This window comes from Phaethon aethereus (genome assembly GCF_964289735.1).
Source record: "Phaethon aethereus genome assembly, chromosome: 17".
Lineage (NCBI taxonomy): Eukaryota > Metazoa > Chordata > Aves > Phaethontiformes > Phaethontidae > Phaethon > Phaethon aethereus.
Window position 1 is genome coordinate 12,511,432 of NC_138593.1, and position 19,652 is coordinate 12,531,083.

General features: G+C 39.0%; 1 protein-coding gene across 1 annotated transcript in view; it reads right to left on the reverse strand.

Annotated features, from left to right (window-relative positions):
- Positions 1-8,537: 8,537 nt before the first annotated feature.
- The window catches only part of CCDC60 (coiled-coil domain containing 60), a gene marked incomplete at both ends in the record, with an annotated part of 63,752 nt that continues 52,637 nt past the window's right edge, over positions 8,538-19,652 (reverse strand). Inside the window, 6 exons of the mRNA XM_082007751.1 lie at positions 8,538-8,636; positions 10,098-10,287; positions 12,869-13,000; positions 14,300-14,422; positions 14,859-14,957; positions 15,574-15,664. Coding sequence (XP_081863877.1) covers positions 8,538-8,636; positions 10,098-10,287; positions 12,869-13,000; positions 14,300-14,422; positions 14,859-14,957; positions 15,574-15,664 — 734 coding nt within the window. The remainder of the gene's footprint in view (positions 8,637-10,097; positions 10,288-12,868; positions 13,001-14,299; positions 14,423-14,858; positions 14,958-15,573; positions 15,665-19,652) is intronic.

The window sequence follows — 19,652 nt, forward strand, 5'->3', positions numbered from 1 at the left end:
TGAAATGGCAGGATTTATCTTACCTCACTTTAACCATCTGAAAACAGAGCATCAGAGCTCAGCTAACTCAGATTTCCTTTAGAATCCATGTGGAGAAGAACACACTCAAAGTGAGTTTGCATGCCTTAGGATTAAAAGCTAGGGGAGATGAATCCCAGGAAGAAATTTTGCTCACTTCTAAAGCACATTTTGACTCCATTACTATACTAAGAAGTGTTCTTAGCAGCTGCCTTCTGTAGCATGCCTGAAAAGCTGTAAGATTTAGGCTGTGATGAATGGAAGCAGTTGCAGGGGCTAAGACCCCTTGCAAAAAGAACATTCAAGCCTCTCCTCTAATGAAGGAGTCTAGCATACATGTCCTCACTGGTCACTACTTTTCTTCTTGGGCCAGGTAGCTATTCCTCAGGTAGTGTTGTCCCTGGTTACTATGGGCCTGTCTGGGGTACAGGATGACTGAGTGCAACCAGTACACTTGTGTGTTGGTTGACACCTGCTATTTGACAGCTAGGCAAAGACCAAAAAGTATCATTGTACTGTTAAGTTTGATCAGGGACTGGGACATGCTTTTTGACCAGAGAGACATAATATTCAGGGATGTTCCCAGTGGCACACACTCTTTGCTGGCATTAACTTAATTGCTGCTATTGACTTAAGCTTCGACTCCGGCTCTTACCCTGTCCTCTTTCTTAAACATTGGCAACGGTGATACTTTTTTCTGGAAAAATCCCATGGACCTTAGCGTGTACTTGTTACCTGACCGAACACATGTTTGGATTTCTTGCTCAGGGTCAGCAGTTATTAAAACTCTTAGATATACTTATGTAAGTTTGATTTTGTTCTGCTCACATTTTACAAGGGACTGAAATATTAGCAGTTTAGTTGAATGTATTTGGAATATGTTAAAATTGATTATGTTTTGAATGTTTTCTGCAGCTGAGAAGTTCAGTGTTTTTCAAAGTTAGACCTTCATCTGCTAAGAATGCCATAACACACTGAGGTTCCAGTGCTAATTTCTGGCGGACAGTATAATTTATGTAATATAATTAAAACCAATATTGATATAGCATTTATTTAAAGTGCATCATAAAGAAAACATATTTCTTGCCCTGTCACTACGTGTGAACAGCCTGTATTACATCTCACTTTACCTGTTTTCTTCTAGGAATAGTTACTACTAGGGGTTTTAATAGCAGACACCTTCTCATTTATATCTTTCTTTTTTTAAACTGGGCACCTAATGTTTCAGATGTTCTGCTATTAGAATTCATTTCAGATGTGGCTGTGCAATGAAGTGCTGTAAATTCAGCCTTTTGGAAATATCCATGAACATTTACTTTCTAGGAGTTCCTGAAAACATTTATAACAGACCTGTTAGTTTAAGAATTTGAACAACTTTGCCAACTTGAGTGGTATTTGTATATTAAAGAAATTGCTAACTAATTTGTACTAGCAAATAACTGAAAATTGCTGTTTTGAAAAATTTTCATAAATTCAAATGTTTATGAAAGTGTTTCAGGATTATTTAATATTATGTCATCTAATTCTGTTAATTAAGGCATTTGATGTAGACAATGAATTTAATTAGTTCTCACTCGCCTCACAATCAGTCTGAAATCTCTTCACAGACTTCGCTGGATCAGCTCCAGCTTCACACAATACAAACAAGACCAAAACACCAGCATAGCTATGCATATTGTTCTGTGGCTGGACTAGGTCAGTTATGTTACTTACAAGTAGGGTGAGGCTTGAACCAAAAGGCTAAATGCACCCATTAGGGAAAGTTCAGATCTGGACTCAGATCCGAACTTGTGGGATAAGCTGAATACTAATTGTTCTATAAATAATTAATATACTTAGCTCTTTTCCGTTGTGTAGCATCCCATAGGAACCATCTCTCCTTCTCTCACACATCTACGCACGTACTCTTCTTTCATTAAGGAGTCCCATATACAGCAATTAGAACAGTCATCAAATTTGGATTGACTGATCAATGCCACTCCAGCTTTATTTCAAAGTAATTGCAGTGGCCTAGAGCACACTGGTGAACATGGCCCAGAACTCATTTAACTATTGCATCAGGAGATGATTTAATGGGGAAAAGGCAACTGAGACACTGTTTCTGGGATATGAAGCCCACCAGGAAATGACCTGGATGTAGACATAGCAGGACGTGATTCTTTCTCCTAATTTATACATTAGGTTTATCACAATTAAAAAAAACACAGTTCAAATATATAAACTCAATGTTCACTTTTGTCCTGTGATGTCAAACTGCAGTACAGACAAAGCTACTGACTGGGTTGACACCAGCACATCAGACTGATAAATATGCAAGTATTCTATTCTGGGACAGTATTGCCATGCTACACTCCGTGGCTGTCAAAAATCCAGGTGCAATACTATCAACAGAAAAAATGCTCCTTGGAGGGCTACTTAAAAAACCTGAGCTTTAGCCATATATCTCCAGACAGGTGATATCTCTTAGCCCCCCTCCATAGCTAACAGCAAGAACTGCTGCTCCAGGAATGACCAGAATCCGGAGTACCTACATTAACTCATGTGAGTATGGGTACTCTGGATTTCTGTGTGGGTGAAGGGCTTCTTGTCCCCTTCAGCTATAGAGGGGGCTGTAACCATAGAGAACAACTAGCTAGCTAATGTTCCTTGCCTATGACTGGGGAGTCAGACTGCCCATTGCTCATCCCCGCACAGCTTCCATACTAAATGATTGTTTTCTTTGATAATTCCACTTTTTTCTTTTTATACTTCATGCATGAGAAAAATCTGGCAATTCTCTTGTGGAATTTGGAGAGGGCTTTTAAAACCGTTGAACAATATTCAGTCCTTGCTCATGTCCTGGATTCTTTTTACAAGGGTGCAGCAGGATGCACTGCAAGCTTCCAGTAATCAAGTCTATTTTTTTCAAAAGCAAAATCTTGCTTTTTTGTCATTTTTATCTCAGCCACTTCGATTAGATGGGTCACAGTTCTTCCTCTTTTCTTACAACAAATGGGGACAGTTGGACATTGTAATCTACCCTCCGCACTTTTTGTGCAAAGTTTCCATTATAGACCATACGTATTTCCCTTAGCTGCAACCTGCCCTACTTTGTAAACATGGTGTGAAGAAGCATAGGTAGGAGACAGCCTCTTAAAGGCAAGTATTTGTTAGAATATTATGAGAAATGTTCTAACAAACTATCTGTCAAGACAATGTTTTGATGACCATTATAGTAATCTGGCACTAGAAATAAATTAGATGCCCCAGTTGTCAACCATGATGGGTTCTTTTAAAAATCCACTAAAATTTATAGCACAATGACTAAATCCATCATATAGAGTTGGGTGTAATTTACAATGCAGTGTACGAAAATACAGCCACCCTAATAAAAAGCCATATAAATTACATAGAAAACAAACAGCCATTTGCCAAGAGAAAAAAGGCAAGACAGGTCAACAAAGAAAAAAGGCTTTCTTTTTTAGCCTTTCCCTCTTTTAAGGTCTAATCCTGCCCCTGTGAAGTGCACTGCAAAAGTCTCGTTCAACAATGGAAAATCAGAATCTTTAAAACTGACATTGTTAATCAGGACTGACAACCATTGAAAATAATGTAATTGTGTGGAACCTGCACGAGATTTGTGTAGCTACAGCACGCCAGCTCCTTTGGAAGGCGTATTCTGATAGAAAGGAGATAGTTTTGAAGTTGCTTGGCTTTGTGCAAGAGAAAATTCTTTCTCTTCCAGTGGAATATACCCTTTATTTCCCTTCTTGACTGCAGAATAATCTAGGATCTGCCTTTTATTCCTTAAGGCCACACTTAAGTATGGAAATGGCCACTTACCGTAAAGAGGAAGAGAGTCAGTCGGCTGTGGTGGCATCCTCAAAACATGGGACTCGGTGGCTGGTTCAAAGGGATAAATGCTGTTCTTTCCCTGCACTTCTGGCATAGCAGCAAAAGAGCATTCCTCGCTTCTCACTGTTGATAGGGCTCCTGAATGAATATCCTTGCTTCTTCCTGTTACCCTGATGAATAAGACCAATACAACTTCAGACATGCTACAGTGACACTGGTATGTTGAACTGTTACCCAACAGTTTCAATTTTTCCCCTCCCTCTCCAATTTTGTCAAAAAACACAAGCATCAGGTAGACCTAAATGAATCTACATCCCATCTTTGACATTGGCCAGTGACAGAAGATTAAGAAGAATACAAGAAACAGGGTGATTTCAGGGTGTTTCAGACCCTGGTATGTTCTCACAATCAGCTGTTTATGATCTTTTCAGGAGGAGGGTAGACATTGATATCTTTCAGCCAGTAGTCAGTTAAATCAAGGAAGCCAAGGTTTTGCTAAAGAAAAACAAACACCCAAATACAGGTCTGAAATTTAAAAATTACATTTCCTATCTGGAAGAACTGAGGGGTGGGATGGAACAAGCCATGCCAAGCCTTGTGTGGGTTATAACAGAAATGGAGAGGGTAAGAACTGTCCTTCCAGCTTCTCTAGATAATGAGCTGGTGGGCTGGCTAATGTAACCTTCCCTGATACAGAGTCTGCTGTTACTTTCAAATCAAAGGTGCGATTCAGTTCCAGCCAAAGTGGGAAAGATTAAGCTTTAATTCCTCTCACTACACTCCAGGCAGTGGATGAAGAACAGTCCTATCTATGTATTTGGTGTCATTATTTCTACTCTGATGATTCAAAACAGCTCTGATACTATTTTCCATAAACCAGCCCTTAATAGTACTAAATCATTACTCTGATGTGCTTCCCAGTAAAATGCCTCTTGAAGGGGCCTCTGAAACTTTTAGCATCCAGAAGGAAGAAATAAAGTTTTTTGGAAGTCTGTAAATAGAGGAGTAGGGTGGGGACTTCAGCAAGAAGAATGGGTCTGTACAGAAATCTCTCTGCCACTGAACTGCTGAAGAATTTGTCCAGATCAATGACCTCATGCCCTTGGCACAAGCCCAGCCCCGGTCCTTCAATAGAAGCTGCATTTAGGCACATGAGAAGAAATCTCACCAGAGATAGGAAATTAAGTTTGGGGTATCTGAGAATCCTTCTCAGCTGCATTCCTTCTGTCACATCTTTTTTTCCTGTTTGATCACTTTCTTGTAGTGGTTGGTCAGCTTTCCTATTGGGAAGTGTTATTTTTATTTTGCTTTGTGTAGGATTGCTGCATAGCAAAAAGTATGGCCACAAACACTCAGTACCTTGAATAAAAGATCAAACTGCTGGTTACAAGATCAGCCTTTGCACTTGTCATAACAACCTGTTCTGACTTTACAGTAATCAATACTCAACAGGGTCAATAAGAACCTTTCCACTGACCTCAATAGGAGCTGGAGCTGTCCCAAATATCCTGGAGCTTGTTAGCCTGAGATTTTATCTTCTGCAACACCACAACAGTGATATTTATTAAAACTTAGCAAAAAGAATTGCTGTTATTAATGCCTAAGGCCAAATATAGTTGCATCTCTTTAACATGCTGGAATGGTACCATTAATTTACAAGACAGCAGAAGAGAGTGGTGATACATAAAGCTGAATTTCCAGTCAGAAAGACATATCCTGATTTCTGAATACCCCTACAGTGACTGTGACATTTATTGACAATAAAACAGCTTATCGCCAAGAAAGACAGAGATGTTTATTTTATAATCCCGATTTATAAGATGCTGCTTTTTATGTCCAATATCAAATACAGTGGGAGTATTGTTGATATAACAAGATGGATGGCTGCTTTTCTACCATGCTGAAATCTTTCGTATGAAAAGAGAGTAGAGATGACAATTTCACAACCATTGTGAAGTGGGAAGGAAGGGTGAACAGTGAAAGAGGCATTACTTACTATTTTAATAGACGAGTTTTCCTGTAACATTCATCAGGCTAATGTCCAAGTAATTCTCATGCAACAACAACTTTCTGCCCTCCTACTGTTGACACCCAGGAAAGTGTTATTACTTCAGTTTCACAGAGGTGTAATCTGAGGAGGATGGGGTTTGGATGACACTGGAAAAATATCAAGCAGCAGGAAACAGCATCAAGATTCTCTGCCCACGAGTTCAGTGTCTGAATCCCCCAGACATCCCTCCAGTGCATGAAGCAAGTGACCAGCCCAAGCTTGCATGGCTTGTTTTGGGATTTGTGAATGACTGGCCCATTAGTTGAAATTGTAAACAACCAGAACAGAATGGGAGGAAGCATAAGCAGACAGAACATTAATCCAGCAGCTCTACCACACACTCTGTTGACCTTTAGCAAATTGCTTGGACTCTTGGTGCATCCGTCTCCAATGTGTTAAATGGGTTACTTTGAACCTACCTTGCAAGGGTCTACTGAAGCAGCAAGTTGAAGATTGTGAGATGTTCACAGAAATATTTGGGAGAATCCAAGATACCTGCAGGAAAAAAATCCGAAAGTTTAAAAAGCCCAAGTCTTCTTTTATCTGGGTATGGAACTCTAACCTCTTCGTATTGTTTAAATTGGCAAAGACTTGAGTAGGGTTGAGGATCTTGCTTGAAGAAATTGTCAGGGAGCAGGAAAAGGGAAGCTGCTATCTTCTTCTCCACCTCAGACTAAAAGAAGCAGAAAATATTTTTATTAGTCTGGTGCCAGAGAAGAAAAGACGATCTCTTTTCTTTGTAGAGGAGTTGTCCCTTTTGTTACCTGGTGGCAATAGGGGAGAGAAGAGCCGCCGTCAAACAAAATCATACATAAGATATTTCATAATCCCACAAAAAAAATCCCAACATTCGAGACCATAACATTCAGCATTGCCATCCTTGATTGGGAGCTCAAAGAGCTGCTCAGATATTAGCTAATTACATTTGGCACAATCATCTCATCTCACATGCAGGCAGTCACATTAGGTCACATAGCTGGTAGAAAGTTTTGATTTCTGGAGCATGGCTCATGCTCATACTCCAGCTGAGGACAAGCCCCTTTGTTTCCATTTCTTATATGTAAGGAAAACTCACAACCATGTATCTGCAGTTCTACATAGCAAAGAAGGACAAAGATGAAGGTTTCACCTCGTATAACCACAGCTCAACCAGGAGCTCTGAAGCTGCTAAATTAAGATTTCTTTTTGTTTGGGTGTAATATCAGCTGTTACCACAGGGTAACACAACAGCACTGACAATGAAGCTTGACTCAGATCATGGTAAAATTAAAAGATCTGAAAAGAACAGCAGAATTGGGGTTTCTCAAAACCCATGGAGGGCTACAAGAAATGAAAAGAAATGGAAGAATACAGGTCTCAAGTCAGAATGAGACCTCATCCTGCTCAACTGGCAGAAGCACTGTCACTGATTTCACTGGGCACTAGATCAGTCCTACAGAGTTTTGGAGGGAAGTTTGCCACTAGATTTTGAGATGAAGGGAAAGAAAAGCATGGACAGGGAAAAATATGACTTTATTACCTGTACAAAGGCCAGCTTGTCACCACCACATATTGAATGAGAAAAGTGGGAGCAAAACAGAGCTCTAAGAGCTTACTTTTCTCTGATGGCTGTAAGTCAAAGAAATCTGTGTTCTTGGTTCTTTTCCCTGAAAAACATTTATCTCTTAATAATGAGGAAGGGGACAAAATAAGGCCATTAATCAGTGGTCACTGTACTCACTTGGACCCTAAGCTGGCATTGCTTCCCCTTACTGCAGCCGAAGGATCAACAGCATTTCTCCCCAGTGCGTCCTCTGGAAGCTTTGACAGGCAGGTAAGCAACTCATTAAGATCATGGGCTTAGAGAGTCACTGGTCACTGATTCCATCACCCAGCAATTGTGACCCACCATGAAATACACAGTTAAGCCCAGACAGGTTCACAATTTATCACTGTCTGGAAGTTCAGGAGTGTCATTCTACTGTCTTACACAGCAGAGAAATGGCAAATACATGCTAAGGTAATCGGTGGGGGGAACATGCAAACTTGGGAAATGTATCTGAGGATGCTTGGGTTTTCAATACTGATTTTAATAAGGCAAGAATTAATCCATAATCACAAAATAACTACAGAATGAACTCAATGCAAAAATTAACATCTGAATTATGAAAAAGCATTAATGCAAAAAAAATAATTGTCTTAAAGCTAACCCTGTGCTTAGGATATTTTTTATAAAGGAGAGCTAAAATGAAAAGCAAACAGAGACAATGCTATGTAGGTATGGAAATCAGTATATCCATACTGAGTAGATGCTTGTTATACTGTAGGTATTGTTAAAGGATCGTCTGAAGAAATTACCTGACCTGTAATTAGAAACTCAGTCTCCATCCTACATGGTTAGATGAGATTGAAGTTTGATGGTGAGTCCAAGACATCGTACAAGAAGGAGCAACAGTATTTAGCTTTTATTTTCTATGTCCGACTGTGGCCAACGGAGCACTGTAGAGGGACAAATTTCAGTAGCGCAAGAGTGGTCAGTGGGCCTTCCTGAAGTTAATTCCCCTTCTCTAGTCTTCCTTGAGGCAGATTTCAATAGGCAGTAGTTTTCTGCATGAAGACAGTTGTAGCTGGAAAACCATCTCATCTGTCTGTCTGATTAAAAGGTGGAGGACTGTGCACTGAGGGGGGCTACTCTTGTCTGAAACCACTCGCTGAAATCCTCTTCTGGCATCTGCACAATACTTTCACGTACAAACTGAAACAGAAAAAGGTTGTTTCCTGAGCTTTTGTGCAAGAGAGAGAGAGAACATGCGGGAAAATTTGACCATTGTGACAACAGAACAAATGTAATGGCTTCTGCAGACAGTTAGTATAGTGCTTTATATCACCAAAATATTTTTAATGCAACTTCCAGAACAGCTGGGTATGATCTAATTAAAAGGAAAACTCCACAGTCTTCAAGGCAATTTATATTCTGAATCCTTCCAAGTCAAGTCTTTGTGTTTTAAATTTGCAGCCGTCTTCTACCTACCCTTAGAGTACATACATTAAAGCAACCTGAAGTTAAGTAAGAACTTCATCTGGAATCTCTGTCAGTATAAGCCAGGCCATATTCAGTGGTGCTCTTCTTACTCCTAAAATGTGACAGTTTCCTTTATCTATTTCAGTTAGAAGGAGCATCAAGGTCCTCCTTCCTCTGTGGCTATTTTTAAAAGATGCATAAAAAGTAGATAGGAGATTCAGCTATCCTCATATATTTTTCCCTATTATTATTGCATTAATATAAGCAAACAAAATGCAAAGGGAACAGAATGGAAACAGCAAAGAAATACATCTAAAAAGAACAGCAAACAGACTTATATATTGAACATCAAGGCAAGACTGCCTTTCTGATTAGTGACTATGCAAATTAGGGCATAAGACAAAACGGCTATTTTTATAAGACACCAAGAAAATACAGGTAATCTGATCTCGACATGTTGGGTGCTAAATCTTTGCCTAAGGCATGATAACACTCGATACATGTAAGATGCACAGTAACCCCTGCTGCCTTTCAGAGACCTCTGTTGGTCTTGTAGATTAGGGGAAGTAACTGTGATGAGAACAAAAAACACAAGGTGGCATCATTGCCATTTTTTTAAGTTAGTTACCTAGTTAGGCTACATAGCTGTATACATTCTAAATGTATTATTCTCTTCCCTTTCTTGTGTCCTTCCTCTTCTGCCAATTGCTTCTAGAACTACAAGAGTTGGGCCCAACTTAAGATCTTGAGAAACAGGGTTTTGTGGTTTTTTTTAATGCTACTTGTAGCAAAACAAAGATATCTGCAGAGTTCCTGGGTCAGTGATGTAATACATTACTTGAATGCTCTTGGATGGAACTTCTAGGAATGACAGTCCTTTTCAGGGCACAAGAAGTTAATGTTTCTTTTCAAGTATCCTAATAATTTATGACAGATGTCACTTTCACTGTGGTGGTAAATAAATCAACAATGACATAATAATAAAATGATACTGATTAATAATGCAGTGCTTGTCACAGTGTCTTTCTTCTGAAGAGTTCAAAGTGCCTTGCAGAAGATCAATAGTACCATCCTCATTTAGCGAGATCCTAAATGATTTCATCTGCTTGACTTTTAACTGCATGAATTTCAGCCATAGTCACCTGCTCTCCCAACCCTCATCACACAGATAATCAAGCACTGGACTCATCTCACCTCCACAGCTGCAGCAATTTCTGGAGAACACAGCTCCCACACCTGTAGATCAGCCAGAGCCTTAAGAAAGATGTCTGGATGAATTTTCAAGTCAGGAGTCTTGCCGTATTTTTCCAGTTTCTTTAATATTTTCTGTACATAATGGTCACTCTTCACAGACTCTGGGAGTCTGGCAAGCAATACAGGAAACCTTTAGCAGAAAGAACAGCAATAAAAAAGAAGCCCTGGGAACAAATGCATACCTGATTTATAACTCAGGGTTTGCCTGGCATTTCTGCCTCTTCACCACCTCCATAGCTTCCACAGATAAAAATGGCTCTTTGGGGCATACAATAGTCAGTATAAATCCAAGTGAATAATGTGAAAAAGCTTTACTTTATTGGACTTGTGCACCAATTCCCTTTGCAGGGCATTGAAATAGATGCTGCTTCATTGTTCATTTACATTTTGGATGACAAACTTGGGTGTGAAGGTAAATAATAAAATCCTAACAAATGCTTCCATTTTACTACAGATTTGTCCTCTTCATCTATTCTTTATTTTGTTTAGCCTCTGTGGATATTCCAGTGCAATTGGTGCCTGATCTGACACACTTTCTGATTCTCTTTGCTATCCCTTTTCCCTGTGCTATCATCATTCTCCTCTCTGTGTGCTGACATAAATCTCACTGATGGAAGTGCACTGTAACGCGTAGTCTTTACCATTTTGCTCTGAATCTAGAGATTCAGAGGGAGAATTATACATTACAATAGAAATAAAACTCTTGTAAAAAAGCTGCCTTTCTTTTTTTTAATGTTCTGTGTAAATGTTGCACTGCTGCTTTGACAGTCCTGGAGACGGATGTTCCAAACCTTTCTAGACTGTGCATGACTGGGGTGTGCTGTAGTTTTCATTGCAAAGGGCTTAGGATTTGGCAGCACATCAGCAGGAAGTGATCCCTCCCTCCAGTTTAGGGACTGCAGGAGGTGGGTGAGGAACTTCCTCCTTAAACCAGTACAAAAAGGAAACGTGTAAGTTCTCATGTTCACTAGGGCCAATTCTACACCCAGTAGTACACTGCTGGTATGCGTATGGCTGTATAGCCAACTCCTTTTTATCACTGGCTGTATTACCCAGGTTACCATAACTATGTCAACACAGAGGCCTTTTGTAATGCATCCATGCATTAAGATATTTTCTTTGAGAAAGGAAGCTACGTTTACTGTACTTTTATATTGCACTGTTCATATTTTGTATTATTTTTGTTTTTCCTCACCTCACGACAGAGATAAGACAACTACACTGACAGCCTATAGTCATACAGTATGACTAGTATAGGCATATATTAGTAAAGTGTTCCTACTGTGATTCAGCTTTCTTGTCAAGGCAGTGTTTGCAAGAGCATGGGGAAAAAACAGCCCTGTAAATGAAACAAGTGTTATGGTGAAAGCAATTTCTCTGTCATGACTTTGTGTCTTCCACAAGGGCGTTGACCAGCCTTGTCAGAGATTTCACTCTTCATACTCCTCATGGATAGCACTTTGCAGGACAGGCCTGGCATAAGAAAGCTATACTCGTCTAACTATGCTGGCACAGTCAAAGCAAGACAGCCTTCTCACTGTGGAAGCACAATTCTCATATGAAGGAACAGCAGACTTGTACTGTTCTCGCATAGGGGGAAAAAGTAAAACACCATATTGGTATAGTCTCCTATGGAGTTTTGTCCAAATTAAGGCTTCTTCTAGCAGAACTGTAACTACAAATGCAAAACCACATCCATTCCAGTTTCAGATCTTCAAATTTGAGGGGCAGCTTGAGCAAATATGTTTGACAATTAAAACCAGAGTTCTGCTAGATAGACCTAAGACTAAGTTTATTCATTAACACATGACTGATGTGCTCCTGGACCACCTGCATTTTGAACCTGAGATTAGAAATACACTTTCTATTCTCTCAAATTATGAAGGACAGAAGGCTTACTAGCAAGGAGAGCAAAAGAGGGCAGGCTGATGAAAAAAAGGGTTCTATGCAGTTTGCATACTCTGTAATCCCATGTCCAAAGAGTTCTCATGGACAGGGCAGTAGGGAACATGCTGTGAGCTTGCTGAGGTATTCTGGTAGGCTGTTTCTGGTGTCTATCTGGAAGCTGGTCACTGCTAATAGCTTTCAAACATAAAACACTAGTTATCTGCCGAATTGCTGTACTGGGAAGCATTTAGGCAATTACTCTACTTGCCCTTGTAAATGTTGCAGTATTATCCATGTGCAGTTCATAAACATTGTCAGGGAAATTTTTTCTTAACATGGATGGACAGCTAGAGTCAAAGTTGCCTTTACCATCAGTTTTAGTATTGTGAATGTTCAGTTCAGTAAGAAGTTGTGAATCTAACCCATGTACATTTATACAACATCTCATCTTCAGGGTATAGTGTGTTTTATATACTTCCTAGCAGAAGAAGTCTCCTATAAAGCTGCATGCTGGGGAGGGTGTGCAAATGCAAGGACTCGGTGCTTTTGCCTGATATCACTGGAAAGGAACTCTTCCGTATCCCCTTTCTTACCATTTCCACTTAACTTATTTGCTGAGCAGGCTGAGATCTGCTCATAGAGATCATATCTGTATTTTTGTTGCTACCAGTTTGAAAAGCCTGCATTTCCAGCAACTAATTCAATGGTTTCTAGTGATATTTTGCTTTGGAGAGGAAAAAAAGAAAAGAAAAAAGCTTTTCATACAGGCAGAACTCAGGACCCTGGCCATCTCACTTGAACTGATGGTTTCTGTGCCTCCTTACCAGTTTAGTTCATCTTCATCATGTTCTCTTTCGGCTCTCATGCCCAGCTGTCTTATTCTTTCCATGTCTCTTCTAAAATACTTCAATTGTTTCAAAGCCTGGTATTTCTGACAACATCGCTCTTCCTGCCTCCTACAAAAAAAACCAAACAAACTTCAAAAGTTAAAGCTGTGTTTTAAACATTACCATACTTCTGCATAGTTAACTGGGAAGATGTTCAGTGTGTGGACACTAATAATAACTTTTGCCTTTGCAGTGTTCTGTATACATTTGTATTTCTAGAAACATATTAAAAAGCATTTACATTTTATATCAACTCTAGGCTGTACATAAGAAAAAACCTTGAGCATCAGAACATTTAAACTGAAATTCAACCTCCACCTTCTATCAGGTGGCCACGGCTTAAAAACAAACAGAATACTGCACAGTGATTTAGGGTAAAATACTATTTAAAACAACGAAGAGAGGTGGAATAGTGTGACCTGAGCTAGAATGTTGACCCAGAGATTGGGCTCATGTATGCATTCTCACAAGAAGTACTACTGTGTTATAACAAAAATAGACATCTGCTTTTCTTCCCAATAAACTATTTATACTATATCCTGCCAAACTGAGGTTTCATCTCCAAATGCTGATCGAACAGAATACGACTGTGTGGCTGTACGAAGAATGGTTAAAACAGCTGCAAGTGTAAGTTTCCATCTGACTTGTCCTTCCATACTGCAGGATACTGGAATGATTAGTTCCTTATGCAGTCACAGCAGCTGCTCAGGGAAGAATACAAGGACTCAGCCCCAGAGGTCCGGGGACAAAAAAAAAAAGTCTTAGTACAAAATAGAACAAAGGAATGGAATGAAGGAAGCAAGAGGGGGAAAGAAAATTCTGTCTATAACACCCTTCAGAACAGCAATGTAGAGAAGGATCTCAGGTCTGATGCTTACTGAGGCAAAAGAATTTGCACAAACACAGATGAATGTTTCTAGGTGAAAGGAAAAGGATGACAGACTTTGGCTGGTCAACAAGGTAGAAGTGTCACTGATCTGAGAAAAGGCCTTGAGAGAGGACATTGCAACTGTTACTATAAGAAGAGTCAAAGTAATGTTGAAGAACAATACAGTGTTCTCTGAACTGAAAACACAGGACAGCCATATAGATTGTATGTGGACTGAATTTATTATTCTGTCTTTGGGTGAAAAGGATTACGATGTCCAAAGTAAATATATCCAATGTTTTTAGCAAAACACTGACATAAATATTTAACATGTATTTGTTGTGCACAGTCACAAAGCTTTCTATCATCATCCCTATATCATTATTTTAATGTCAATTCATATAAATGCATCTTTAAAAGGCCTGCAGAGAAGTCCTAAATCTGGTCAGAAGCAAGGTGTCTAGTGTTTTAAGAGTATACAGAAAACAGTCTCTTCCTACCTCTCAAGGCTCTCTAGGGCATCATGTAAACAACAAGCTGCTTCTTCACGTACTGCTGCAAACTTTTGCCTCATATCGGCACACAAGTTAGATTTTCTTTTAATGAAAGAGCTGATATGGCAGCTGCCAAAACACACAGAAAACTGGAATTAACATCTTGTGGTAACCATTTTGTGGTAAACACCTGTGTCGCTCAGAACATACAGCAAAGTGAGCCCACGTAAATTTTGAGATCTTATTCTCAGTAAAAATCCAAATTTTATATAATTTACATTTTTTTAATTCATCACATTTATGAGAGAGTTTGATGAATAAAAAAAAAATTGTAAGTGATACTGAATTTGGATTTTTACCATCTTTCATTCCAGTCACATCCTTCCAGGAAAGTGCCTTTGCATTGCACTGAAATATACACTAAATGTGCTGCAAGGTTTCACTGGCCTGCTCTGGTCTCATGTAACGAAAAGCTCTCTGACATTTGCATGCCAAATGCTTTCCACACATAGAGCTGAGTTTATACAGCTTACAATGTACTTCAAAACCAGATTTGTACTCTTACCCCTGCCTTCTGGGCTTCTGCTTCCTTGATGTTGTACTCTCTTGGTCCTTAATGAATGGCATGTTTACTCTGTAGTTCTTCTGAGCCATTGGCAACAACCTGTAAGACACAACAAGGTTTAAAATAGTGTACAGTATGCCTTCTCCAGAATGTGAAAGATTCTACAGGTGCTGATAAAACATTCTTAATATTACAGACTTGCTGAAGCTATCCAGGTACAAAATTTATTTCTATTGACCTCAACTCAAGGGAAAAAATGCTTCAGCAAAGTCTAATTGTAAGAATGGTTTGTCACATTGATCTTATAGCTGTGGAAACCACCACAGAACTCAGTAAAGAGGAAACACATCTATGTAAGCTTAACTGGAAACGTTATAGAGACACCTCTGCAAAATGCAGTGGTAGAAACAGAAACAATTCTACAGGAGAAAGATAGAACTTTGCTTTTTCTACAAAGCTGCTGGAGCATAACACCTCTTCCGTTTGCAAGGGAAAGATTCATGGGGTATTTTCCAGAAAATACATACTGCTTGCACAGCAGTAAAATGGGCTACTCTGCTACCCATGCCAAAAAATGTAAATGTCATCTGAATTAACTGAGTACTGAATTCAGTTGTTTGGGAGAAAAAAAAAGAAAAGAAAAAAACCCCAACACAAGCTCTGTCCTGATGAGTTGCTTCTCCTAGTTAATTCAGAAACCCGTCAGGTAACATACCGCTGCAGTACAGTGTTCTTAGTCACATCTTCTTCTTCATAGACATCTTTTGACACCTCTTCATGTGTTATCTGGATGATTTTCTGTAGGGCTGATAAAAAAATTTCTGTAAAAACATGCCAACTCAATAGTGCATTCCTCTCTTCCTGGCAGAGAGGATGTCATATATGCTGACCTGAATGAGACATCCTAAAGAAGCCTGCTATTTAGTATTTCTGAAAATTAAAGTTTCTTTAAAAAAGCAGCTTTTTAGAGAGGTGTCAAGATAGGTACCCAAATACATATGTACCCAATTCATTAATCACTTTTGAATACATACACTTTGTTCTTTCAGCTGTGAAAAATCCCCCATCTAGTAGAAGATACTAAATATTTTTTACATTAGGTGCTTATAAAAGCAGTGTATTAGAAAAACAGGTAGATTTGAACAAACTGTGCTGAAAGTCTATTTTCAGTTCCTTTACTGTGCTGTTAGCATTCTACTGGCATAACTGTCAAGTCTTCTGAATTTCTAAGTCTACCAAATCACTTTGCCATTCTTCTTTAAAATGTCATATAGAATTTAATATGTTTAAATTAGAGGTATCTAATTACCTTTATGTGTCTCCTTGTCAGCATCCACTAAAATTTAAGACATGTCCTCAAGTATCCCTTCATTGGCTATAGTTTCCAGATTATCCACCTTTAAGCAGATCTCACTAATAACACTCTTTACTCTTTTTCTGCCTTCCACTAATGTGAATGCTCATATTCTCCTCTTCCCTGAATACCTGGAAAGCCAATTTAACTCATTGTTTTCCTTCAAATTGACATCTTTGTTTTCCTTCCCACTGCTGTTTCATTCCTGCTTTGATGCCAAAGTCCTGGAGAGACACAGAGACGGCCATCTTCTCTGCATCGTTCCCTCTAATCACTCATGCAGTAAAAACAACTGTCACTCTTGTTATTAAAAATCTCAGTGTTAGCTGTCAGATTCTAAGTCATCCTCTGAGGTACTCAATATGTCCTACATGGTAGTACGTGACATTACACTGCACACTCAACACCTTGAAATTGTAATCCCCAAATTCAAAAGGTCCTTTTTCTACACTTTTGTGAAGCACCACATATAGAATAATAGAAAATTATTGCTGAATGTTGTCTGTGTTAAATAGCAGCATAAACTATTTATACTCGTTAAAAGTACAGATCTGAATATTATATGGTGAATTTTTTCAATGTAAAACACGGATGGACCAAGTTGCTGGGCACCAGCTAATAGCCAAAATGTTAAGAACCATGAAGATCATCTATTAGCTGTGGCCAGGTGAGTTTCAAGAGTGCCAAGGTCCCAGTCAGAAACTCCTAAGTTCTAGCACTGACTGGTTCTAATGATGGCACCACTGTGACCCTTACTAGTCTCCAAGTGTAAGCCTGTAAGATGCGGGGTACTCCACTGAACCTTCTAGAGCTCTAGAGCTAAGGAGCAGTTTGTATCCAAAGCCTGACCCCCACAGGGTCTGGAACCTGACATTGATACGGGCAGGGAGCCTCTGCTCAAACTGAGCTCAGGCTGCATACAGATCTCATCTGTTCTTGGCAAGTACTGTCAGACACCTTCTTAGAAGAACCCAGTCCTTTCTATTTATGGTTACCATTTGGGCAGATTGAATAGCTGGATATCTGAAACCCATCTACTCTGCAGATAATGGTGCTTAGGCGGAAGAGGGCTATACTAAGCAGTGGCTGCATTTAATACTTTCTCCAAGATCAGTTGAGTTGTCTAAAGCCAGTCCTGGAAGCAGTCCTGTTGGCAGATTTTGGAGAGAGATGACAGGAAGCAAACCAGGGCTAATACCACAAAGATATAGCTCCTATTTTTGGCCGATCAACAGAAACAGAGGGCATAATACCTCTGTGCCCTCTGTTTTATAGCATTAGAACCTGCTCCAATTCTCCATCTGGAGAAACTCGGAAAACAAATAATCAAGCTTGTCCATATTCATAATATTTTCGAAATATTAACCTCCATAGCTGTGAGCTAGTCAGACATTAATTAGAAAGAAAAACAGCAAAGAAGAATGTAATAATTTCACTTGACCTTGATTTCTATGCCTTAATCATCTGTGAAATGCGGCATTAATATTTACCTGTTTTGCAGGGATCTAACAATGATAAATCAGTTGAAAAGACATTGATCAGTCCCAAAGAAAAGCCCAAAATTCAGGTATAAGTTTTATAATTAAGATCCTTTGCACAAATATTTATACTTCCTCTTTTAAAAGTATGGTTTTGATTGAGAATTCAAAGCTAAACTGCTGGCTGGAAAGCTTTGGGGATAAACTCCAGTTAGTGTTTAATCTCTCAGCTACAGGTCTCACATTTTATTTCTCAGTGTGAAGAAAATGTATGCCGTTTGAACTGATCTGCATACACACATTCTTCATTACACAGTAACCATGAAAAATTAGGCATACATTTAGATCATAAAGTCTCTTTCTTTTTGTTTTTAAATGTGGTGAAGGTAGCAAGCTTAGAACACTAATCTGCTTTGTAAAATCTTTGACTGATTAGATGGGGATTGAATGATAAATGAGACTAGCTCAGCAGTGACCTGTTGTTATACCACAGCTGCAAGGACTGCAGCTTCCACGTTTACCTTTGTCAGCATGATGTGACATTTAAACTTTTGGACGAGTACAGGTCCTCACTCAGCCAACAGCACTGAAAAATCAAATTTGTATAAGCAGACATTCTACAGCAGCAGTCCCCAAACAGCAGCATCTAAGTTACAGTTGGACAAAAGGCTTTGAGTTATGATTTCTTTCCTGAAAAGAAATCTTTCTGTAAGAGTCACACTCAGCTGTATCTACTGATTAGCTGCCTACTACAGAATCTCTTTCCCATTTCTGAAAAAAAAAATATATATATATGTGCATATGTGTGGGTTACAGTTGTGTGTACTCTCAAAATTATGTCTGTATGAGTTACATGAAGCTTTGTGAATTTTGGGTGTAAGGCTACAGCTGTACAAGCTGTACTTGTAATCCATTTTCAATTTGTTCATGAAGCATCCTATAATCAGAATCCAGAATTAAACATGATTCTAGCAGCTTCAGAATTGATTACAGAATCCAATCTTTGCTACAGAGCTGCCCTGCAAAAACTAACTTCCCATATTTTTTAGAGCTAGGAATATAATCCTGGAAAGGACCAGACTGGTAACTCAGGCCAGTCCCCTGAAATCACAGGCAATCACATGATAGATGTTGTTCTAAAGCATACACAGAACATCCTTCTCATACATCACACACACCGCAAGATATTTCTTTATGTTCCACAGCAAATGGAGCCTCCCAGCTGTTGCAGCTCAAGATTATTTTCAAATATCATCTCACACACAAACCGGTTGTTCACCTACATCCATAAATAAATTTCTTTAAATTATAACTCTGAATTCTCCGCTACTCCCATTCATATCATAGGAAAGACATTCATCTGTGTTCAGTGCCATGGACAGCAGCAGCTGTGTAGGGAGTATATGACATTAGTGCAAGCTTCCTGATATATCCATCCAGCTTCTGGCAGTCTGAACCTAAAGGCCTTTCAGACCCAGAGAATGTGTCCATTCCTTTACATTCAAGGGCAATTAATTGTTTTTTCTTCTGTTCGTTTAATTGTTTTTGGAATTGAACATAATTCCAGCAATATATTGTAGCAATGAATTCCTAAGTTTAAGCACACATTGCGTGAAAACACTTCCCATTGCTTTAGATTTTCCACCAGATAATTTAATTTGGTGTCACATAAATCTGGTGTCAAGGGAACTTGTGACTAACCCTCTCTAATCACTTTTTTCCATTCACTTCATGATGTTACAGAGATCTGTCATAACCCCGTATTCAGCTGTTTCTTTTCTGCACTGAAAAGCCCTAGTCTATTCAATTGATTCTCATATGGAAGCTATTCTATATTTCTAACATACCCCATCCCTTTTTTTCCCTCCATCAAATTTTACTACTTCTGATACAAGCCTATTTGAATTGGAAGGACCAGAACTGAAGAAGCACATACAAAACCTTTGTATTTTTGCATAACAT